Source organism: Pipistrellus kuhlii, unplaced genomic scaffold (assembly GCF_014108245.1).
Source record: "Pipistrellus kuhlii isolate mPipKuh1 unplaced genomic scaffold, mPipKuh1.p scaffold_m20_p_11, whole genome shotgun sequence".
Taxonomy (NCBI): Eukaryota; Metazoa; Chordata; class Mammalia; order Chiroptera; family Vespertilionidae; genus Pipistrellus; species Pipistrellus kuhlii.
The window spans coordinates 11,944,807-11,970,655 of record NW_023425416.1 but is presented as its reverse complement, the minus strand read 5'-3'; the positions used below and the strand labels follow the sequence as shown (position 1 = coordinate 11,970,655).

The following is a 25,849-nucleotide window of genomic DNA, read 5'->3' as shown; positions in this document are numbered from 1 at the left end:
CATTGGCCTGAAGACTGAAAGGTCCCAGATTCAATTCTGGTCAAGGGCATGTACCTTGGTTACGGGCACATCCCCAGTAAGGGTTATGCAAGAGGAGCTGATCGATGATTCTCTCTCATTGATGTTTCTAACTCTCTATCCCTCTCTCTCCTCTCTGTAAAAAAAATCAGAAGTCCTGGATTGTGAGAGGGTGGCAATGGATTTTTGCACATTGATTTTGTACTTTACAACTTGACTATTTATCGTTTCAAATAGTTTTTTGGTGGAGTCTTCAGGGTATTCTACCTACAGAATCATGTTGTCTGCAAAGAGTGACAGCTTGACTTCTTCCTTCCCTATTTGAATGCCTTTTATTTTTCTCTCTTGCCTTACTGCTCTGGCTAGGATTTCCAGCAATATGTTAAATAAGGAGTGGTGAGAATGGACATCCTTGTCTTATTCCTGTTCTTAGAGGAAAAGCTTTCAGTTTTTCACCATTGAGTATGTTATTAGCTGAGGATTTATCATAGATGGCCTTTATAATATTGAGGTACTTTCCTTCTATTCCTATATTTAGTGTTTTAATCATAAATGGATGTTATATCTCATCAAATGCTTTTTCTGCATCTATTGATAAGATCATATGACATTTATCATTCCTTTTGTTAATGTGGTGTATTACACTGATAGATTTGCATTATGCTGAACCATCTTTGAGCCCCTGAAATGAACTCCACTTAATGGTGATACATTATTTTTTAGATGTATTATATTCGATTTGCTAGTATTTTGTTTAAAATTGTTGCATTTGTGTTCATCAAAGATATTGGTCTGTATTTTTATTTTTTTTGTTATCTTTGCCAGGTTTTGATACCAGGATCATAGTGGTCTCACAGAATGTGTTAGGAAATAATGCTTCTTCAATTTTTTAGAAGAGTTTGAGAAGGATAGCTTTTACTTATTTATTTTTTAAGAGTTTTTAAAAATATATATATATTTTATTGATCTTTTACAGAGAGGAAGAAAGAAGGATAGAGAATCAGAAACATCGATGAGAGAGAATCATCAATCAGCTGCCTTTTGCACACCCCCTATCGGGGATGTGCCCGCAACCAAGGTACATGCTCTTGACTGGAATTGAACCTGGGACCTTTCAGCACGCAGATCGACGCTCTATCCACTGAGCCAAACCGATTTTGGCAGAGAAGGATAGCTTTTAAATCTTTGAATGTTTGGTAGAATTCACTGGTGAAGTCATCTGGTCATGGACTTTTTTGGGGAGGCTTTTTTATGGTTGTTTCAGTTTCCTCACTACTGATTGGTCTATTTAGATTTTCCAATTATTCTTCATAATTTAGTCTAGGAAGGTTATATAATTCTAGGAAGGTATCCATTTCTTTTAAGTTATTGAATTTGGTGGCATATACTCTTTCATAATATTCTAGTATGATCTTTTGTATATATATGATGTCTGTATACTGACTTCTCTCTAGTTTCTCATTTTGTTTATATGGGTCTTTTTCTTTTTTTCCTTAGTGAGTTTAGCCAGGGGATTGTCAATTTAATTAATCTTCAAAGAATCAGCTCTTTATTTTACTAATTTTTGCATAGTCTTTTTGTACTCTATTTCATTCAATTCTGTTCTAATTTTTATTATTTCCTTTCTTCTGCTGACTTTGGGTTGCTTTGTTCTTCTTTTTCTAGTTCTTTAAGATATGATGTTAGGTTGTTTAAGATTTTTCTTATTTCTTGAGAAATGCTTCTAACAATATAAACTTCCCTCTTATTACTACTTTTGCTTCATCCCAGAAGTTTTGACATGTTGTAATGTCATTCTCATTTGTCTATATATCTTTTGATCTCATCTTTTCTTTAGTATGTTGTTTAAACTCCATGAATTTTTAGTTTTCTTTACTTCCTTTTCACAGTTAACTGGTATTTCTAATTTCAAGACATCATGGTCAAAGAATATGCTTGATATAATTTCAATCTCCTTAAATTTGTTGATGCTAGTTTTATGATCCAACATATGGACTATCCTTGAGAATAGTCCATGTACATTGGAGAAGAATGTAGATTCTGATGTCCTAGGATTAAAGGTTCTGTAAATGTCAATATCGATATATCCAATTAATCTAGTGTTTCATTTAAGACCTATATTTATTTATTTCTTCCTTTCTCTTCCTTCCTTCCTTCCTTCCTTCCTTCCTTCCTTCCTTCCTTCCTTCCTTCCTTCCTTTTTAAAAATATATTTTATTGATATTTAACAAAGAGGAAGGGAGAGGGATAGAAAGTTAGAAATATCGATGAGAGAGAAACATCGATCAGCTGTCTCCTACCCATCCCCCACTGGGGACATGCCCGCAACCAAGGTACATGCCCTTGACCAGAATCAAACCTGGGACCTTTCAGTCCATAGGCCAACGCTCTATCCACTGAACCAAACTGGTTTTGGCAAGGCTGATATTTCTTTATTGATTTTCTGTTTGGTTGATCTGTCTAGAGCTTTCAGTGGAAAATTAAGATCCCCATCTATAATTGTGTTTTGATCTGTTTCTTCCTTTAGTTCTGTGAGGAGTTGTTTTAAATATTTTGGTGCTCCCTGGTTGGGGGTATATATTATGTTTTCTTGATGTAGAGTCCCCTTTATCATTATAAAGTGTCTGTCTTTGTCTTTCATTATCTTGAAATCTATTTTGTCAGATATAAGTAGCTTTTCTGTGGATGTTATTTACTTGCATCTAAAGGGCTCTATTTTTTATTTTTAATATTCTTTATTGAGATTATTACAGATGTCATTCTTTTTCCCCCCATAACTCCCTTCCACCAAGGGCTCTATTTTTCATCACTAAACACATGAGCAGACAAAACATACACTTTTAGATAAAGTTTTGGTGGATGGGAAAAACATTCATATCCTCTTCAACAAATCATTAAATTAAGCAAATGTATATATTAACTTACTAATGGAATGATGAAGCTTTGTGTCAACTCCAAGAAATAACGTCGCAGAATAACGCTTTGAGCCTCAGAAGGACGTTTCTGTTGAACACCCTTAAAAGAGAAAATAATAAGAACCTATAGTGTGGTACAGTATCAGAGAATATAAAATAATGGATAATTATAGAGTTCAACTGATACATGAAAAAATATACGCATATATGGTATCTAAATATATAAAAGCCCAGCAACTGGAACAGAACTACCAAAATGACCAGTGGCTATAATGTGCGCTGCAGCAGCCAACTGGCCTGACCTGGGCCCTTATCACCCCTCCCCCCGCCTGCCCAGCCCCAGATTGTCCCCCAACACCCAAATTGGGGGTAGGGCCAGCCGGCCAACCACCTGCGGCCCCTCCCCCTGGCTGGCCCTGCCCCCAGTTGGCCCCCAGTTACCCCAATCAGGGGCAGGGCTGGCAAGCAACAACTGCCTCCACCAACCCAGCTCAATGGGCCCCCATCAAGGTGGACTAGCTAGACTCCAACCGTGTATGAATTTGTGCACTGGACCTCTAAAGCAGGGGTCCTCAAACTTTTTAAAGTGGGGGCCAGATCACGGTCCCTCAGAGAGCTGGAGGGCCGGACTATATGAACTACTAATTCCTACTGTAAGACCTCGGCTGCGCTCACTGCCCAAAAAACCTGGCGGGCCGCATGTGGCCCGCGGGCCATAGTTTGAAGACGCCTGCTAAAGTGTGTGTGTGTGTGTGTGTGTGTGTGTGTGTGTGTGTGTATATATATATATATATATATATATATGTGTGTGTGTGTGTGTGTGTGTGTGTGTGTGTATATATATATATATATGTATATATATATATATATATAACTTGATATAAAACAAACCCTAGATCCCCAGTGGGGGGTGTGCAGGAGGTAACTAATCGATGTTTCTCTATCATCGATGTTTCTCTCTATCCCTCTCTCTTCCTCTCTGTAAAAGATTAATAAAAAATATGTATATTAAAAAAAGATACGCCATAATCCTTTAAAAAACAAAACAAAAAACCTATAACTTCATCCTGAAGTAATTTCATCTAAAATTTATTATACAATATACTGTGAAAAAAAGCCTTACAAAAAAAATATGAACTATTCACCATACTTAAAAATACCAGTTCATAACAAAGACTGTATTTATTTCATAACTGCTGTATCAATACTATTTATATTTTCTAAAAAAGGTTAACTATGCTGCATTAGATGCTAAGCTACCTCATGGCACAGTCCACTTTTTCACTATAACTTCCAAGTATCTGGCACTGATTTGTAGTTGTACGTTGCCATAGTTGCTGCTACTATAGTCTCCTGATTTTTAGGAAGCATTGATTCAATAGAGAGACCTCATTTCACAATATCTATATAATAAAAACCTAAGCAACCATTAGGGCAGATTGACCTGTTGACCACCAGGGGGCAGACGCTCAATGCAGGAGCTGCTCCTGGTGGTCAGTGCACTCCCACAGGGGGAGGGTCGCTCAGCCAGAATCTGGGCTTGCAGCAGTGGTGGTGGGAGCCTCTCCCACCTCCAGGCAACGCTAAGGAGCATTAAGTAGGTGGGCAGTAAGAAGTGAGAGTTCTCAGACTGACAGAGGGTGCAGGCCGGGCTGAGGCACCCCGCCCTCCAGTGCACGAATTTTGTGCACCAGTCCTCTAGTTATATATATATATAAAGCACAAATTGCCTAGTTATATATTGTATAACTGAATAAAGAAATTTAAATTAGTAATATGAGCAAATAATTACCTTCTGTAATTGCTTTATGATCTCTTCATCTCTATTTAGATATGGCTTATAAGACGTATAAACTCCTAAGAAGAAAACAAGGTAAGCAGTAAGTTTTTATTTTTTTAACAAGAGCCCAATATGTATATATTTTTAAATTAATAAAAGTTAATACCAGGTTTAGAATCCAGAGTCTTCAGGTTCTTCAATTTTTTCACTTTAACCTGTTTAGGAATTTCACCTGAAAGATATATTAGAAAGATTCTTAGAATTATTCAAATTTCACATCACAAAAGTGGAATTTTATAAGATTAATACTCTGCTGACTATTACTTAGTCAGGGATATTGTAGCTAATGTATTCTTCCTAAAATCAATTAATATTAAAAAGTTTGCCCTAGCTGAGTTGGCTCAGTGGCTAGACTATCAGCAGATGGACTGCAGGGTCATGGGTTCAATTCCAATCAAGAGCACATACTTCAGTTGCAGGCTCCATCCCTGGCACATGTTGGGACATATGCAGAAGGCAACCAATTGATATGTCTCTCTCACATAGGTATTTCTCTCTTTGTCTATCCCCCTTCCATCCACACTCTCTCTTTAAAAAAAAAAATCCTCAGGTAAGGATTAGTAATAACAAAATATATATATTTAAGAGTTTATAACTGGTACTTTAAAACTGGCTAAAGACAATATTGATTACAACATTACAGAAAAAATTTGTGTAAATTACATACAATAGGTACTTGATCTTTTGTTAATGTCTATCATTACTTAAATGTTCCCTTTGTCACTCAACTTGTAATTCAAAATATTTGTATTAAGTATTTAATTTTTTTATTTTCTTGCACTGTTTGTATCCTTATTATTTATGTGCCAATACACATAAAATACCCTTTAAGAGTAAATGGAATTAAAGTAACTCCTAAATTAGAATACAGAAGAATTTAAAGGTTCCCCTATCCCCCCTACACACACCTCTGCTTTTGCATTGTAGGAACTTACACTGCCACCAGGTGGTGATAGCGTATGCCACAACCCCAGGTCTGATTCAAAGGTGAACAGGACTCCTGAGCAGGGCTGCTGTGAACAAACAATTCCTGCAGCATATGCATTGGGTTCTAGCCTTGAGGTCTAGAGAAGCTACAATCTAAACCACCCTTTTACCTGGCAGAAAAATACCTCAAGATAAACACTTAAAAGTGTCATATGCACATGAACAGGCTTTCTTTCTCTTTTCCTTTCTCTAGCCTTTCCTTCCTCTCCCTTGGTCCTAGGTCTTTTAAATGGCAAATTTACCTGCCTGAAGAGATTTCTCAGATCTTTATCTGCAATGAGCAATAATATTAGCTGTCAAAATATCATAACAAAATGAAAAATTCAGGAATGTCCAGTGAGAAATGTAAGAGGTTATCATTATCTAGATGTATAAAACTTCCAACTGCAGAATTCATGTATTCATTTAAAAACACTTTTGAAACAGCTACCCCGGCTCTTCCCACCATGTTGGAGCTGGTGGAGGCCTGCTGGGAACAGGACTTCTAAACAACAAGTATGTGTGGAAGGCTGTGTTCCAAGGCCATGACTGCTGGATATAAGTAGGCTCTCTGGAACCAGAGTGAGCATGCCGTTTTCTTAAAATTAAAGGTGTTTATGCTCAAAATGAAACTGAATTCTATCTGGGCAAGAGATATGTTTACATGTACAAAACCAAGAACAACATGTGACTCTGGTGGCAAACTGAGTAATCTGGGGAAAGGTAACTCATGCTTATGGAAATAGTGGCATGGTTCATGCCAAATTTGGAAGCAATCTTCTTGCTAAGGCCACTGGACACAGAATCCATATAATGCTGTACTCCGTGAGAGTTTAAATTTATTGAAAATAAAACAAGTAAAAGTGGATTTGTTATCTTATTTAAAAAAGAAAAAGCTACCATGAGCAAGGTTTATATATCTTATTTTCTTAAGGAAAGCACAACCTTTTGATTACTTCTTTTATCAATATCAGTATTACAGAAATGTATAATACTTAGTCAAAATCCCTTTTTGGAAATCCCTTTTTAATTGGGCTATTTATAAAAAGTAGCTTGTTTTTAAGGTTTCATTTTGCTATCATTCATTCCATGTTTATAACTCTAAGTACGCTTTTTTGGTAGGAGGAATGATGGTTACACCTGCATATTTTACTGAGAAGTTATGCTCTTCTCCTTATTCAGATTGCCTCAAAGAAGACTGCCATCAGCATAATTAAAAAGTAACCAAAAAGTAAAAACAAAGAGGAAGAAATAAACCTGCTCAGCCACATTATACATTAAAAAGCAGAACACCGAGTTCATACTTTACCTGCTGGTTTAAGGTCTCCTATTCGAATAATGTGTGGCCAGTGCTGAAGTGTTTTTGCAAAAAAGGGGTTGGTTACTCCTAATATGACTGAAGGCCTATATAAAAACAAAACAAAAATGAGGTGAGAAAAAGATGGATGTTCCATCAGTGAAGAATAGTTTACAATTTCTTTTGAGTGAACCATAAATAAATTATCTTTTCTTTCATTCAATGTATCTACACTAATAAAAAAGGAAGATGCAAATTGTATCTTTGTGACGCCCACCAGCCAATCAGGAGTGAGTATGCAAATTAACCCAACAAAGCTGGTGGGTTAATTTGCATACACAGGCACTGAGCGGCCGGGGGCGGGGCCACACCACCACAGCCACTCAGGGCCTCTGGGCAGCATGGGAAGGCCGAAAGGCAGCTCCAGGCTGGAGCAAAGGCAGTGCCAGCAGCCAGGGGAAGGAAGGCCCATTCTTACACAAATCTTCGTGCATCAGGCCTCTAGTTACATATAAACTACATGCCAGACACCATGTTTAGCACTAAGCATATAAAGATGAAAAGGCATAGTTTTTCTAAAGCACACAGTTAAAAGGGATACATACTGAATTATGATGCTAGAAATGATAAAACAGTGAAAATGGTAAAAAAAAAAAAATGTACAATAATTACAAAGAAGACATTATGTCTACCATGGGATTAAAGGACGGCCTCATCAAAGAGATGACATTTGCACAAAGATATGATTTAGAGTTCCTTGCCAAATGGATAAGAGTAGTAAAAATGCTGCAGGAGAATGAATAGTATGTGCAAAGCAATGAAATGCGATCATGATCTGTTTGTGGAACTACAAATAGTTTAGCATTTCTAGAGCACAAGTAGAAATAAAAGTAGCTGGGCAGTTGCTGGCCAGATCATTAAGTACCAAGTTAAAATGCTAAGAAGTTTAGATGTTATCGCCAGTGTTTCCCAAAATGTGGTACGTGTACCCCCAGGGGTAGGGGAAGAGTTTGGTGGGGGTACGCGTTGCACTGGAGTTTGGTGGGGATATGCACTGCACCGTGCTTAGCTGCGCCTAATTCTACGTTCTCATGAGTGTGAGAGGTATTCAGTGTTACGAAAATTATAGAAGAGGTGCACATATGTCAAAAGTTTGGGAAACACTGGTAGTCAAATGAAAGCCACATTCATGCCACATGAATGAAGATATACTTATGAGAAAGGCTACTCTATGGAAAAGTTAGAAGATATCCTATAAGGACGGGAAGAGGTTTGAGAAAAATCAACAGCCAATATGAAAACAGACAGGAGGACTGGGAAGGGAGCTTTGGAAAGATTAGGATGATGAATTGACAGAATTTGGTAAAACTTGATGTGCACCCTATTAAGGAAAAATTTATGACAATTTAGGTTTTGATAACTAAGCAAAAAGTAATAGTATTCATGAAAATAGTAAGAGGCTTGGAACGGGGGGGGGGGAGGGAAGCAAACAAAAAGAATTGTTTAAACATGTTTTGTTTTAGGTGACATTAGATGTTCAAGTAGCAAATGTGGTTAAAAAATAAAATTTGGATATATAGGTCTGGACCTTATAAAGATTTTGACTAGAAAAATAAACTTCAGACCCCGGTATATATGTGTTAACAGAAGTCATGAGTACAGATAAGATAGTACAGAAACAATTATTAGTATGAAATCAGAATTCAGAACCCAACACTGAAGAATACTAACATCTAAGAGGTTGGAAGAGAAAGAATAGTCTGCACAGGAGAGTGAGATGCACCACCAGACAGCCAGGTAAGAGAGGTATCAGGATTAAAATATTTTCATGGTCAACAGCTTAACTGTTATAAGAAAGGGAAAATGGGGCAATACAGCACGCACAGGGTCCAGCAGTGAAAAGGGCCTTAGTGACTTAGGCAAGAACAACGTCAGTTGAGATGGGGAAATCAACATGCAATGGACTGAGAAGCAACCAGAAAACCAAGAAAAGGAGACAGTAAAGAGAGGTTTTCATTGTTATTCTAGAAACTTAGCTATGAAAAGAAGATGAGTACTAGAGCAGGAGCTAAAAAAGAATAAGATAATTTTTCCCCTTTTACAGACTAGGAAGAATGTTCATGTTTACATGCTAATTCAGTGAAGAGGAAGAAGAAAATGGAAATTATAGAGCAAGAAGAGATAATTGATACTACAAGAGATCCTGAAGTATGAAAAGAAGATAAAACTGACAGTACAGTTGGGTGGCTATTAATAACAATATAGCTCCCACTAATAAAATGAATCATTCAAAGAAAATAAGATGCTGACTCTGGAAATGGGAACCAGCAGCTCCTTAAACCTTACTTTATAAAATCAGTCTGCCAATAAGTTCAAAATTTAAACTTTTAAATTATTACTAAAAATGACTCTGCAGTTTATAAAGTTAATAATTGGTTAATAAAAAGTTTCTTTGTTTACTTACGGGGCTTGAGTACGAGTAGTATATTCTTTGAATTCACTATCATGAATAGTGAAATAAGGTCGGAAGTCACTGAAGTACTTCAATGGAGAAATACAGCTGTGGAGCGAGAACATGTAACAGAAAGGACACAGAAATTAAAGACCCTGCTCAATAAGCATAAAACATCCATATACACAATATACGCCTAATGGGATAATGTATCTATTTCAATAAATGGCAAACTCATTTCTGGAAACTAGAAACGAAATGGAAATATATTATGTGAAAGGACATATTGAAAGAACATTGGACTTGGGGCAAAATATAAGGTGAAATTCTGATTCTATCATATGCTTTTTACTAGACACTGACCATTCACATACCTAATATTTTTCAGGTGTCAACTTTGTGTATGTCAGAGATTTTCAACTTTTTTATCTCATGGCACACATAAACTAATTACTAAAATTCCATGGCATACCAAAAAATATATTTTTGCTGCTCTGACAAAAATAAAAAGGTGGGTGTTTTGTTTTTTTTCAAGTTATAAGAGAAAGTTTATTTAGAAGTTACCGAGGTAGTATAAGTGAGCCAGCTGGGCTGCAGCGGCTCAGGAAACAAGTTATAGAAGCAACAGAAGGGACCTTAAGGCTTAGCAGAGGGAAAGGCAAAGGTAGCACACCTAAGGGAAGGAGCAGAGCTGGGTGGGCGTGCTCCTGAAAGGAGGAGCACTGGTATAATTTTGATTCATTCACACCGAATGGCTATAGGTGTGTTGGCTGTTGTCATTTTTTAATTTGACAATCGTAGGGTAAAGAGGTCAGTTCCCCTGACTAAACAGTCAGGTATTGCATGTTTGGGCACATGGGTTGGAAATCCCTGGTGTAAATAAATGAATGTGCTTGTTGCTAGAAAAACAAGAACATGGTTCCAGCCTTCATGAAGCCTGATTAATTTTCTCATCTATAAATTGGTGCTATAATAAGCACTAACTTCTTTGTGCGGATCAATGCAATAAGTGTACCAGTAAATAACAGATGGGAAAGTGCTACAACTATCATCATTAAGAAGCGAATGTACTCACTTAACAAGTGCCAATACAGTCTCCGAAGACTCTGAAGGCGATGGTGCCATGACCACAAGGGGCTCCCCCAACAGCACAAGTTCCCAAAGCATCTGACTGTGAAAGAAAACTGGGAAAAAACACCTGAAAGGTGTTTACACAGTAGGAACAGTTATTTATCCAACTTGTTAAGTTCCCATGTAATCATTCTAAACACTTCACATTGAGCCCTGGCTGATTGGTTGGGTGTGTCCTCCACTGAAAGGTTGTCAATTTGATTGGGTTGCAAGCTAGTTTGGGCACATGCTTGGGTTGCAGGCTAGACCCCCAGAAGTGGGCATGCAGGAGGCAGCGGATCAATATTAGGCTCTCACATCAATGTTTCACTCTCTCCCCCCCTCTCCTTTTCTCTCTTTCTCTCAAAATAAAATCAATCAAATCTTTAAAAAGATAAAAGGCCTGATTTTTATAGTTTTGCCTTTTCCAGAATATTATATAAATGGAATCATTCAGTAAGTAGCTCTTTAAAAATCTAGCTCATTTCACTAACTATAATGCTTCTGAGAGTCATCCATAAAATATCAATAGTTCATTCTTAATCCCTGAGTAGTATTCCATGCACATGCACATATCTCATTTTGTTTATCCATTTACCAGTTGATGGACAGTTGCATTATTTACAATATTAGGCTGGTATGTAAAGCTGCTATAAACACTTGTATACAGGTCTTTGTGTAGGTATGTTTCATTTTTATTGTGTAAATACCTAAAAGTAGGATTACTGGGCTGTGCCAGGGCCAGTACATAAAGCAAAACTAGCATATAAAACTAATAATCTTTGAAGCAGTATTCCATGCAGGTCACACACACACACACACACACACACACACACACACACAAACCAAAACAAAAAAACCAACCCATACACACACACACACACACACACACACACACAAAATCAAACCAAAACTCCACTGTAAGTCTTTCACATGACTTCTGATTATATGTATTAATATTTAGTAATTGCTCATTTATTTTTATTTTTTATATATATATTTGATTTTGTACAGAGAGGAAGGGAGAGAGATAGCGAGTTCGAAACATCGACGAGAGAGAGTCATCGATCAGCTGCCTCTTGCACACCCCCCCTACTGGAGATGTGCCCGCAACCAAGGTACATGCCCTTGACCGGAATCGAACCCGGGACCCTTCAGTCCCCAAGCCGACGCTCTATCCATTGAGCCAAACCGGTTTCGGCAATTGCTCATTTATAACAGTGGTTTCTCAAGCTGAGCTCCACATGAGAACAACTTGGGAGCTGGAACTTGGGCACCAATTCAAGGATTCTTACTTGGCTGCTCTGTGTAAAGTACAATTGTACTTTTTCCTTCTTTCTTTTTTAAGTGCTAGATTATCTGCACTTAATTTTTAATTTTGCATTTTGAAAAGTTTCAAACATACAGAGAAATAAAGATAATAGTTTAAGAACTCCCTTATATGTATCATCTTGTGTTAACATTTTGCTATTTTTGCTTCATTTACTTTTTCTTATTTGAAGTACTTTAAAATAAAATACAAACCTCATGACATTTCACCTCGAAATACTTAAAAGTGCATCTCTAAAAAAATAAGTGCATTTAAAAATATTTAATCCTCATTGTAGAATATGTTTGAGTTTAGAGAGAGGGAAGGAGGAGAGAGAAAAAGAGAAACATTGATTGGTTGCCTCCCGTACATGCCCCAAACAGAGATCAAACCCCGCAACCTAGATATGCGCTCTGACCCGGAATCCAACCTACAACCTTGCGGTATAAAGATGCTGCTCCAACCAACTGAGCCACACAGGCCAGGGAACAAGTGTACTATTTTTTTTAACATCATTACAATACCAAAGCTTGTAATATTCAGTCCGGGTGAAGCATGATTATTTTCCAGTTTTTTTCCTACATTTCATATATAAACATTCATTTTCTAAAGAAATTTAACATCACAAAACAAAAGCAGTTAAAATTTTTTACTCTTTACCTGAAAAGATCCACTTCATGAACAGTAGATAAAACAACAGATATGTGTGTGTCTGCCTAAGAGATAGAAAAGAAGAAATAGAGATGTCACTAAAATGTACAGAAATTGATTTTTAAAAATATATATTTTATTGATTTTTTTACAGAGAGGAAGAAAGAGGGATAGAGAGTTAGAAACATCGATGAAAGAGAAACATCGATCAGTTGCCTCCTGCACACCCCCTACTGCCTGCAACCAAGGTACAAGCCCTTGACCGGAATCGAACCTGGGACCTTTCAGTTGGCAGACCAAAGCTCTATCCACTGAGCAAAACGGTTTCAGGCAGAAATTGATTTTTAAAATATACTTATTTATCTCGTGATCAAAAAACATATTGCCCTATCTTTTAAGAATCTCTTGCTCTAGGAAAAGCCACAGAAAGTGGATCTGACCCATCTCCCCTAAAATAGCAGAAGATCAAGGAAACAGCGATTACATGGTTAAAGCATTAATTTAATGGCCAGACGAATTCACAACTGTATGAAATACTACCATAATACTATATGACATATATAACAGGCAAAATTAGCTTTCCTACTGCTTTATTCAATTCACAGAACAATGGAAGTGCTAGTAGGTAAAATGTCTCAGATGAAAAAATTCAACTCCACCCTAGAACAGATGTGGCTTTGAGAAAAATGAAAGGCAATCATAACTACAGAATCCTTTTGATTGAGTTTGTTAAAAGCAGAAGTTTGCTGACCACTCTAAAAGAGGCTTTTTAGAATTAAATCTTGCTGAAAAAAATATTTACTTTCCCCTTGTCCTCACAATTACAGTATAAATTCTGAGTTCTCAACAGTATTTACCAGAGAAAGAACAAGAAAAATATCTGAGAAACAATAGGAAGTTTATTGTCAATTCATTAAAATATTATTTAATAGGATATTTCAGTAATATTCAGAATTATATCATAAATCCAAGACTGCATTTGCTAGTTTAAAATGTCTGTTAAAGAGACTCTATGTGCTGCTTTATTCTACCACAGTAGCACACTACCTGCACTATTTGAGTTGTCCCAGGTTTGTCATGACATGTGGGAATCCGAACCTTAAAGAGAAAGAAGAAATTAACCTTGGTAACAAAAGAATGTCCATTATATAATTTACCAACCCCACCACAGACAAATCAGAAATACTCTATCCTGTTGCTAAAAAGGTACACTTAGCATTACCTAAAAAGCCATAAAAACGAGGTATTTATGTCAGATTAAAAACTGAAGTCACATTTATATTCAGTCACAGCTAAAGGTAAATGCACCAAGGTCTCCATATTCCCATACACACAGAAATCACTAAACCAATGAGAAGCAAATGTGCTGAAAAACAGAAAAGGGACATCAACTTCATACCGCTTCCAGTTTATTGTTCCAATCTTTGCTGCATTAATATACACACACCCAAACACACCCTTCCAAGCTTGCCAAACTATGGACTAAATCCCATAGGAAACCATGAAAACTCTCCAGCCAAGGCTACTTTTGATGATTTTCCAGGGAAAAAAACAAAACAGAGAAAAGAGCACATTTAAGAGAGCATTGACAAAAATAAGTCCAACAAGAAATTAAATGCAAAAGCACTTAGAGCACATCATACAGAGCCTGAGAGCAAAATTCAAATTAATTTTAGAAAATGAAGGAAATAAAATTTAATAGGAAACAATATCCTAGAATGGACATGTTTGGTCTGATATTACATATTAAGATAATTTAAGACTAAAAAACTAGCTTTCCTAATTTCTTTTAATTTTTAGTAATTCATACTTGATCCTATAAGTATGTTGCAATACCACCTATCTCTGGAGAGCCATAAAGTAGCAGAATTCTAGGTGGCATTTATATGCACATGTATTATATAAAAACTAGAGGCGTGGTGCATGAATTCATGCACTGGTGGGGTCCCTCGGCCTGGCCTGCACCCTCTCACAATCCAAGATCCCTTGGGGGATGTCAGACTGCTGGTTTCAACCGGGTACTTACAGGCCAGGCTGAGGGACCCCACTGGTGCATAAATCCATGCACCGGGCTTCTAGTATGCATATAAGATCTTGGGTTAATCTCTTTCTGCCTTCCCCGCCCCTCCCTTTCTCCTTCCCTCTTGAGATTCATCAGTCTGTCCATGTTTCTATGCTTGTGCACTGAGTATCTGCCCCCGGTCAGTGCGCGTCATAGCTACCAGTCAAACAGTCGCTTAGGCTTTGATATATAGGAAGACTAGAGGCCCAGTGCATGAAATTCATGGAAGGGGAGGTCCCTCAGCCCAGCCTGCACCCTCTCCAATCCTGAACCCCTCAGGAGATGTCCAACTGCCTCTCGCAACCAGGGACTGCTAGCTCCAACCCACTCACCTACCTGCCTGATCACCCCTAACCACCTCTGCCTGCCTGCCTGCTTGCCCCTAATGGCTCCCCTACTGACCTGATCACCCCTAACTGCTCCTCTACTGGCCTAATCACCCCTACCTTGCCCTGCACCTGGGAGCCAGGATTCTCTCCTTCGGCCGGTCACAGGCACCGAGGACCTGGACAGCTTCATCAGGGCCTGAACTGCAGCTGCAGGCACCCAGGACCATGGGGTGAGTGGCTCGTCCCTCTTCCGGGCCCAGGCACAGGCACAGCCACTGGTGCCTGGGACCACATGGTGGGTGGCTTGTCCCTCTCCTGGGCCGCAGCCTGACTAGTCCCCATTCCTCTCTCACAAGCTCATTTGTGCCTGGCTGGTCCCCATTCCTCTCTCCCCAGTGTTGAGTGTCTGAGCCTTTACGTCATGAGGGCATGACGACCATTTGCATATTAGCTCTTTATTGTATAAGTTATGATAACCCCCGCACCCAAACTTACAGGAAGATGGGACTGGTGCCCCTGTTGTGTGACTAATGGTTCTGGGCAGCAGGATGAACTGGTATCTATAATTCCTCACATAAAATAAGTAAACAAGTGAAGGTAATAACAAGACTAGATGTTATTAGGAAGTTAAAAAGCAAAACTCGTGTGTGAACGCTTACAGATCTTTTAAAAAAAAGACAAATGAAATATAAGCCATTACCTTCATTACTACTCCCATAATAGGCAGGTATAATGTTTTCCCTGGCACTGGGGCAGGCCATCGATCAACATCATTACAAGCTGTAAAAACATAATAAAACTCTTCCTTAGCATAAATGAAAATATTAAAATATGAAAAATAGCATATTAGATTTTAGAACTCTACTTTCTATAGGGCAGGACAAATATACTGGGAAAGTTGGAAGAAAAGAGGTAAAAAAATATAAAAGCAGTGAAAATATCTTACATTTCACCAGAAATACACCTCTGCTAGGATAAAATTGGTTAATATATTTTTTAAAGCAACCAAATAATAGGTTTAGAGGAGTTTTCCTATCAATTTATTACTACTACAATTAGCTACAAAAGCACACCACTTGGCAGAGGCCTTCTCTCTGAACTGAGTGACATAAGGATTTCTGTTTAACAGTACTAAGTATCAGAAATGTCAACTCAATATTTGTTTATTATTGTCCTATGGTGCAAATGGAGATAATAAATTATAGTTTTTGGTGTTTTTAGGAAAAGATGCCAGAAGAATAGTTTTACATCTCTCTCTCACCATAAAATTCTTAACTAAATTTTTAAAAGGTCAACTTCATTATTATCAGACCATTTCCAGTAAAATTTTTAAAACTCCTTCATAAAGCTACTTAAGTCACACAATATTTAACTTACCTGCTTCCAAATAAGGTTTGCTCTTTTCAAAATATTCTGGTGCTATCTGTTTGAGTACAGTGTGAAAAAAATGAATATAAGGTAGTTTGCTGATCAAAACCAAGGACTAGAGGGAAAAAAGAAACAAGGTGTTATTGTTTTTTTAATTTCCTAGTGATTATAATTTAAGTTTGTCATTTTTTACATCAGCAATTACTAACAATCTATATTCAGCAAAAAGTGTGGATTTTGAAATAAAAAGGCTTTTACAGTATATGGTTAAAAGGAAACTTAAAAATTATAATCACAGAATACAAAAAGTTTTAACCTTATTACTACACTTTAAGAACATAAAAAGCACATTGACAGATTTTTCCTTCTTTCCAGGAAAAAGAATTTCCTGTAAACAGACTAACATCATGGAGAATTTCTAAAATTTGCTACTACTATCATTAGCAAAGCAATATCAACAATTAGCTAGATAAATTATTCCTAATAAGGAAAGAGCAAATTGTGATACTTTTTCAAACTAAGACCTGTAACTGTTACATTTTACTTTTTATTGAATTCATTGGAATGACATAGGTTAATCAAATTAAATGGGTTTCAGGGATACAATTCTATAAACACATCATCTGTATACTGTATTGTGTGCTCACCACCCCAAGTTTCCTTCCATTACCACTTATTTACCTTTATCCTCTCCTATCTCCCCCCAATATTGTAGAGTCCAATGGTCATAGCCACATACTTAGAAATTGTGGCTTTGCAGTTTAATCACTTCAGATACAGATTATGTTGATCTTATTTTTAAAATCCATTTTTGTTGAAAATTATTTTTTACTTTTCTGTCCAGCATCAATTACTGGTCAGGACATACTCTGGTTACAAAAGGTAAAGGTGTGTTCCATTAGCTGGGACTGACTTGAAACAAACTGATTTTTTTTTTTTTTTTAAAGAAAGTAAAGGATTGTACACTTACAGTAAAAACTATGCCTAGATATTGCTAACGTATATTTAACTGACTCTTCAAGAAAGTATTAATTGTAACTATATTACAATCTGTTTATTCTTTCCCTTATTCTAAAATGGAAAAATTAAGTAGATTCTGCCTGTGGCTCAGTTGGTTGGGTGTCATCCCGTGGACCAGGAGGTTGCTGGTCAGGGGCATAAGCCCAGGTTGCAGCTTGATCCCCCATATGGGGCCTTACAGGAGGCAGCTGATCAATACTGTGACCTCACACTAATGCTTCTCTCCCTTTCCCTTCCTATCTCTAAAAAATCAATAAACTATTTTTAAAAATTAAGCAGATATTTCTGGCTTTTGACAGCCTCACAAAAAACTGTAACTTGCCGAAACCGGTTTGGCTCAGTGGTAGAGCGTCGGTCTGCGGACTGAAAGGTCCCAGGTTCGATTCCGGTCAGGGGCATGTACCTTGGTTGCGGGCACATCCCCGGTAGGGGGTGTGCAAGAGGCAGCTGGTCGATGTTTCTCTCTCATCGACGTTTCTAGCTCTCTATCTCTCTCCCTTTCTCTCTATTAAAAACCAATAATATATATTTAAAAAAAAAAAACACAAAAAAAACCCTGTAACTTATTGTCAGAAATATAGTACAGAGATAGCATAAAGGTGAAATTCAATAGCAGAGAAAAATCTAGGAACATATGTCTATAATCTGAAAAAAACACAAAGATAAAATATAAATTTTAGTATGTTTAAAAATAAAATATCAAAGACTTTAAAGACTATCCATTCTGCTGGTTTCTATCTTTCTAACCATATTATAAAAATATTTTTCTATTATAGTGTATCTGAAAATTACCTTTTGAAAATAGCCTCTTTTTAGAGTTTTGTCTCGAACTTGTCGGAAATACACATATCCATAAAAATAAGCAGGATCCTTCTATAAAAGAAGTGACAAATAAAAAAGATAAATATGTGTAGCCATCCTTTATTACTAACATTAGGTTCCTTTATAAACCCGAACAGAGTTATGAGGTATACACAAAGAGCTAGTTATGCTTTTCCACCAATACAAACAACAATCATGACAGTAATAGCCAGATAAAAACCTGCTAACTTGCCCAAAGATGAAATAATCATTAATAAAGTCATATTTTCCTCTATAACTTACTGTTTATACTCTTTATTCATAGCTATACTAGTTAAAGGGAGTTATGAACAATTAAATTGTTCTTCCCCAATGCTTTGTATAATTTTTAAAATCCAGCCTATACTTTTGCATTAGGGGCCAATCTTAGTAAAATGAAGTGTCCTAATGTAAAACTTAGAGAAAACAAAAGGAGTTAAATGCCAATCTGAATCTTGCGTAGTCAGTAACGTTTTTTTTTTTTTTTTTTTTTTTTTTTAAAGTTGCAGGTCAAATTTTTTTTTTTTATTTTTTTTTATTTTTTTTTTTATTGATTTTGTACAGAGAGGAAGGGAGAGAGATAGAGAGTTAGAAACATCGATGAGAGAGAGTCATCGATCAGCTGCCTCTTGCACACCCCCTACTGGGGATATGCCCGCAACCAAGGTACATGCCCTTGACCGGAATCGAACCCGGGACCTTTCAGTCCCCAAGCCGACGCTCTATCCATTGAGCCAAACCGGTCCCGGCAGTCAGTAACGTTTTTATTCAATAATAATGAAACATTGGAATGTTTATCAACATACAATTTGAAAAGTAATTACATTCCAAAAAACTTAAGAAGTTTTGACATCCTAATGGAATAAATTTTGGCCTGGTTCCTCATTTGATATTTTTGAAGCAAATACTTATTGACCAACCACATACTCTGAACAAGGCATTGTGTTAGAGAAGATGTAAAGGTGCATAAGTCACAGTTCCTAAAGGAGATCATATTCTAAAAGGAATAAGGAAAGTACAAAAATGACCATTATGGAATAGAAGAAGAAAGCCCAAAGTGTTACGAAGAGGCCAAGGGGGAAGAGATTATCTCTGTCTATGTAGATCAGGAAAGATTTCATGGAGACACCTAGTTTGGGGCAATAAAGGATGGATATGTTTAAACAAAGACAAAGACATTCCAGGTTTAGGAGTTCCAGCAAAAACATACAGAAAAATACAAGCTATTCCAGAAACAAACAAACAAAAAACCCCCACAAAAAACAAACAAACAAAAATCACAAGATAAAAGTAGTTTATTTAGGCTAAAATATGGCACGTGTATAGAAAGGGTGAAAATTTGGAAACTAGAAAGGTAAAGGCCTTATTTTGGAAGGCCCAGAAAGTGAGGACAAGTAAACAGTACTACCATTAGCTCTTTATTAAATAATAGGTAGTCGTTTTAGATTTAATTTGTTTTTAGATAATATATATGTACATATGTACATAGCTGGGAACACCATGAAAATACATTGCGTTGGAATATCTTTGGGCAAGTTTCATACCCTCCGTAGCCCTTAATTCCTTCATCTGCAAAAGGAATGCTCTCAGAACACTATGAAATAATATGTTTATTGATATAGTGAACCTAGAACATAAAAAGGGCTAATAAATGTAATGATTATCATCATCAGTTGAAAGAAAATGTTAATAATGAAAGCAGAAGGTCATGGAAAGGAATAGATAGCTACAAGAGACATTTCAAAGGTAATACCTTTAGCTAACTGGGAGAGGGTTCCTGTCATTAGTGAAACCAGTTAGGTATACTGTAAATGCTGATTTTAGGCAAACTATGTAAAGTTCATATTGGATGTGCTGGTAGGACACATAGATGGAAATGTTTCTCACACGGTTAGAAATGTAAGTGTGGGTACAAAACAGAAATGTATGCTCTGGAATAATCGGAATTGTTAACATTATTTTAATAAACAATAATTTTAAAACAAAACTCATTAAAACATCAAAAAGGGAATTATAATCCTATATCATACAGTAAGTAGGGATTACCACAGGAAATCTAACTCTGGGTGATATTACTGGCATAATACTACCCTATCTCCACATCTAAACAAGGAACTATTGCCCTGCCGGTGTGGCTCAGTGGGTAAATGTCAACCTTTAAACTAGGAGGTCACAGTTCGATTCCTGGTTAGGGCACGTGTTGGAGTTGCAGGCTCCATCCCCAGTATGGGGTGTGAAGGAGGTAGCCAATCAATAATTCTCTCTCATTAGTGATGTCTCTCTCTCTCCCTTCCTCTCTAAAATCAGTAAGAATAAAACTTTAAAAAAAATTTAAACCAGGAGTTATTGCCGGGTGGCTCAGTTGGTTGGAGTACCATCCCACGCACCAAAAAAGTTGCAAGTTTGGTTCCTGGTGTGGACACATACCTACATTGTGGGTTCAATCAATCCTTAGTCAAGGCCAGTACGGGAAGCAATTTCTCTCTCACATTGTTTCTCTCTCTTTTTCCCCTCTCTAAAATTAATGAACATATCCTCAAGTGAGGTTTAAATATAACAATAATAAAATAAACAAGGAGTTATTAACAAATGAAAGAAAATTACTTCAGCATTCTAATCAACTTCTATAACTCCCAATGGGCATTACATTTCAAGAACAGTAACTTTATAAAGTCTCTTTCACTCACATATTGAATCTATTTGAATCAGATTCAGGAAATTCAGCAGGGTGATATAATAACAAAACAAAACAAAATGTTTCTGAATGCTATAAGAAGTAACTGAGTTTTAAAGTTTCCTCTCACAAAGACATTCTTTTATTACTATTTTTCCAACCTTTAAGTAAACTGGTAAATCTTTGTCAAATTGATCCAGGAAACAATGCAGTGACACCCTCCTCCCAGAAGACTGTCGAAATCTAAAACAGAACTGGGTATCTCCAAGACAACCTAATGAAAACAAAAATGAATAAGTTTAGGATAGCACAGTATAACACTTACTTATCCAGTTTCATCAAATGATAGAGTGGCAGAGGTCCTAGAAATCATTTAAATCAATTCTATCATGTTTTAGAGAAGAAAAAAGAGATCCTGACAGGTCAAGTGACTTGCTCAAAGCTATCTTCACTGGTTAGAGGCAAAGTCATTAGCAAAACACGCATCTTAAGTCCTGCATTATTTTTCCTATTTCATTTTCCCCATGTAATTAAAAGTATTTAAAACTAGAGGCCCAGTGCATGAAATCATGCAGGTAGGGTCCCTAGATCTGGCCTCCTGCAATAAGGGCTATCTGCTACCCACGCCAGTCCCCAGGCCAAATGCCACCTCCGCCAAATGGAAAAGCAGGCCCTGGGCGACTTCACCTCTATGTGATTGTGCTGGGTCAGCTACTGATGGACAGCACTGCCCGTTCAGGGCTGCTAATGCCAGTGCCACCAATGCCGCCACAGTTGCTGCTGCTGGGGCTTGAAGCGCTGACAAAAGCTGTGGGTGCGCCTGTGACCTACCTGCCTTGGCATGAGCAGCCCCAAACGGGCAGCTCCATCAGCATCTGGCCTGGCGCATGGAGGTGAAGTCGCCCTGCTTTCCCGCAGGCCTGAGTCCCCGAGCAGCTGGGGATGAGCTAGTGATCCCAATGGCCTGACAGCCAGCCCATTCCTCCGGCCACGCACCCAATTGCCCCTTTCACCATCACTGATCCATCGGAGACTGTGGGCGGGGGAGGGGCGGGGACCAAGAGGTCAGAAATTCAGCTCACTTACCAGTCCCCGGTCCCGCCCCACCACCACTCACATACCCAGGACCGAGGGACCGAGAGGTAGTAAATGGCACTTCATGATGACTAGTGGAGCCGTCATTCCCGTTGTGATGCTTATGGCCTCTGGCCTTTTATTATATAGATTGTTTGCATGCAGATTCACAAACATAATAATGAGCAAAAGAAGCCAAATACAAAATAATACATAGTTCAAATCCAGTTGTTTTTATAAAAAGCAGGCAAGCCTGGCCAGTGTTGTGTAGACCCATGAACCAGGAGGTCATGGTTGAATTCCCTGTCAGCGCACATGCCCAGGCTCAATCCCCAGTGTGGGACATGCAGGAGGCAGCCAATCAATGATTCTCTCTCATCATGATGTTTCTCTCTCTCCCTCTACCTTCTTCTCTAAATAAAAATATTTATTTTTAAAAAGCAGGCAAGATTATAGACTTCAGAGATGCATGGTTGGGTGATAAAACTCTAAAGCAGCAAGAAACTTAATACTGTAAGAATCAGGGTAGTGTCCTGACTGGTTTGGTTCAATGGATAAAGCGTGGGCCTGTGGACTGAAAGGTCCCAGGTTCGATTCCTGTCAAGGGCACATCCCCAGAAGGGTGTGCAAGAGGCAGCTGATCTATGTTTCTCTCTCATCGATGTTTCTGACTCTCTATCCTTCTCCCTTCCTCTCTGTAAAAATCAATAAAATATATATATTTTTTAAAGTATCAGGGTAGTGGTTACTTTTGAAAGGGGATGGAAACAGTATTTGGGGGAGACATAAGGGGCTTTTGAAGTACTGGCAAAGTTGTATTTCTTGACCTTGTATGTGTTTTATATTTCACAATGAGAATTTTTTTAAAAAGGCATAATACAGCCGAATCAGGAAGAGCTCAAGTAATAAACTTACTATTTTAATTACGAATAACTTTTTAACCTTTAATAATTTTAGGAAACCTCTTAAACATGTAAACTTTACAACTAAAATGTCAGGCAATAATTACAAAAAACTGAATATTCTAAAAAGTCAGATGAAGTAGCCTGTCACTCAAATTTTTCCCAGTTACTATATTTAAAATGAACAGGAATATGTTAAATATGAAATGTGCTCAAGATTTTATTATTACTTATCATTATGCACAGAAGTACTTTAGCACATGAAGTTCTTAACAAAAGAAATAAAACAATGTGTTTATTTTTTCTTTTTAAAGAAAATACACTTTATTATAATTCCTTATGAAGTTAAAAACAGAGGCAGGCCCCTCTAAATAAAGGATTGTAAAACAAAGGACCATTCCATCAAAAATCAAATAATCTCAAACACTGAGAATTTAACATAACAAATGGGATCCTCAGATGGCATTCTTGCTTCTAACATGTAGTCTTCCTACAGTCACGGTTATAGGGATTATATTAGCTTTTGAATTCTCAGGTGGAGAAAGATAAGCCATGTAATATTTTGAGTAGCAAAAACTGATCATTGCTCTTAACCTTCTGGTTGATTTTCTTTCCAATGTATAATATAAATATACTATTCCTGATCTTTGGGGGAATACCTTGTTTATCTGCATTATTTCCATACTTATTCTTACAAGAGCTGGATGGCGGGGACAGCAAAGGGCACAGGTACTGAAATTTCAAGAATGGAGAACATTGACATAAAAATGACTTCAGACATAAAAAGGAGACGATCCCCTGAACCTCAACTCTAATATTATAATCAGTAGGATGATATTGAAATTGATATTAACAGGTTAACAGGACACTGATCTCCCAGAAATACTACTTCAAGGGCTACAAGTAGATCATTTTCAATTGCAGTTGACTTGACACTGGCCAGGAACAAAGAGGGGCTGCATTGTACCTACACTGTGTTTTCCAGGGCAAGTCCAAATCAAATTAAAAAGGAAGTCTAGCCCTCCTAACACCAGAAAAAACTTCATCTGGTCAGAGCACCAATATGTTTTTTAAAAAGCAACTCAGGCCGAAACCAGTTTGGCTCAGTAGATAGAGTCGGCCTGAAGACTGAAAGGTCCTATGTTCAATTCCGGACAAGGGCATGTACCTTGGTTGCGGGCACACCCCCAGTGGGGGGGGTGCAGGAGGCAGCTGATCGATGATTCTCTCATCAGTGTTTCTAACTCTATCCCTCTCTCTTTTTCTCTGTAAAAAAATCAATAAAACATATATATATATATTTTTAAGCAACTCAGTGCCCTCACCAGTGTGGCTCAGTTGGTTGGAGCATTTTCCCATACATCAAAAGGTTGTGGGTTATATTCCCAGATGAGGCAAATACCTAGGCTGCAGGTATACTGAGAAGTAAACACTAATTTCTCTGAGACTGTGATAAGCTAGAACAGAAAAAAAATGCAATGGATTTTAAGAAAGAGATATTATAGCATCTAGAAAATGTAAGAAATGCTAAGCTTTGTGGAAGGGAAGTAATGAAGCTCTCATAGCCTTAAATTCCTACCCACCTGGTTCCATTTCCAAATCATGCTGTGAGAACTTTCCTGCTGCACCTTAAAGCTATACAAAATTGGTCAGGAGGCAAGCTTACCAGGTCAAAAAGGCTTTAATAGTGTCCTTGTGAACTGAGGTAAATGGTTCCTGTTTTATTTTCAGAGATCTGTCCACTCACATATGAAAGATTACTAAAGAAATATCAACTACTGCCCTAGCAGGTTTGGCTCAGTGAATAGAGCATCAGCCTGCAGACTGAAAGGTCCTGGGTTCTATTCCAGTTGAATGCACATACCTCTCAAAGTGTAGCCCATAGACTGGTGCCAGTATATAAATCTATCCAGGATGAAATGAATATCCAAACTGAGAATACGTATTTAGGAACTCTTACAGAAATTTGATATTGTCATGACAAATCTCGACTTCATTTTCTAAATATTTCTTTAAACTACATTTTATAAAAACACTGGTCCACTAGATTAGAAATTTTTCAAAAGCCCACTGGACTGCCCTAGAGATATTTTAGGAAAGTTTGAAGCCTGAGCCAGGACAGACCAACTCTACACAATTTTTCAAAAACCCACTGGCTGCTCAATGAATAGAGCGTCAGGCCATGAACTGAAGAGTCATGAGTTTAATTTCAGCCAAGGTCACATACCTCAGTTTCAGGCTCAATGCCCAGACTGGTTGGAACATGTGCAAGGGGCGACCAATCCAAGATTCTCTTTCACACCGATGTTTCTCTCCCTATGTCCCTCCCCTCCCCTTTCACTCTCTCTCTAAAAAACAAAAAACAAACAACAACAAAAAACAGAACACCCTGGGACAGAACCAAGATGGTGGTGTAGGTAAACACCAAAACTCACTGCCTCCAAAAACCACATCAAAATTACAACTAAAATACTAAACAACCCATCATTCAGAACCTCCTGAAATACGGCTGAATGGAAGTCCTACAACTACATAAGAAGAAAGCACACTGAGCCTGGCAGGAGAGGCAGAGGTGCGGAACAGGCTGGTCTGGCACCCACAAGTATCGTTTTTAACTGGGAGGTACACTGTGGCTGTGGAGGTCTCCCAGGAGAAGAAATCCCAGCCCTATATCCGACCCACAGCCCAGGGTTCCAGAGCGGGGCGAGAAGTCCCCGGACATCCTGGCTGTAAAAACCAGTAGGGTTTGGGGCTGAGTGACACAGAGGCTGCTAGAAACCTGGGAAGTTCCTCTTAAAATGCTGGCCCACAAACTTACACAGACTCACTCCCTCGATGCTAGGCAGCAGTTTGGGGGATCCAGGGACATACTGGGAGGACTGGATTGTCCGGCATCAGAGCAAAAACTCGGGGGTGGCTTTCTCCCAGACAGAGGTGCTCACAGGGGTCATTGTTCTTATGCTGAGACCTTCCTTGTTGCAGACCTGACTGGCAGCCATATCTGACTTTCTATCAATCTGGC

General features: G+C 37.9%; 1 protein-coding gene across 12 annotated transcripts in view; it reads right to left on the bottom strand.

The window, feature by feature from the left end:
• The window catches only part of DENND6A (DENN domain containing 6A), a 53,537-nt gene that overhangs the window by 5,579 nt on the left and 22,109 nt on the right, over positions 1–25,849 (bottom strand). For 5 of the 12 annotated variants that reach the window (XM_036430759.2, XM_036430762.2, XM_036430761.2 and 2 more), the window contains 12 exons: positions 21,013–21,125; positions 18,130–18,210; positions 16,327–16,432; positions 15,650–15,729; positions 13,606–13,656; positions 12,568–12,623; positions 10,564–10,686; positions 9,501–9,596; positions 7,049–7,143; positions 4,880–4,945; positions 4,726–4,790; positions 2,944–3,033 (listed from right to left, as the gene is read on the bottom strand). In XM_036430759.2, coding sequence (XP_036286652.1) covers positions 2,944–3,033; positions 4,726–4,790; positions 4,880–4,945; positions 7,049–7,143; positions 9,501–9,596; positions 10,564–10,686; positions 12,568–12,623; positions 13,606–13,656; positions 15,650–15,729; positions 16,327–16,432; positions 18,130–18,210; positions 21,013–21,125 — 1,022 coding nt within the window. The remainder of the gene's footprint in view (positions 1–2,943; positions 3,034–4,725; positions 4,791–4,879; positions 4,946–7,048; positions 7,144–9,500; positions 9,597–10,563; positions 10,687–12,567; positions 12,624–13,605; positions 13,657–15,649; positions 15,730–16,326; positions 16,433–18,129; positions 18,211–21,012; positions 21,126–25,849) is intronic. The other 7 variants (XM_045579022.1, XM_045579021.1, XM_036430756.2 and 4 more) reach the window with 7 other exon arrangements.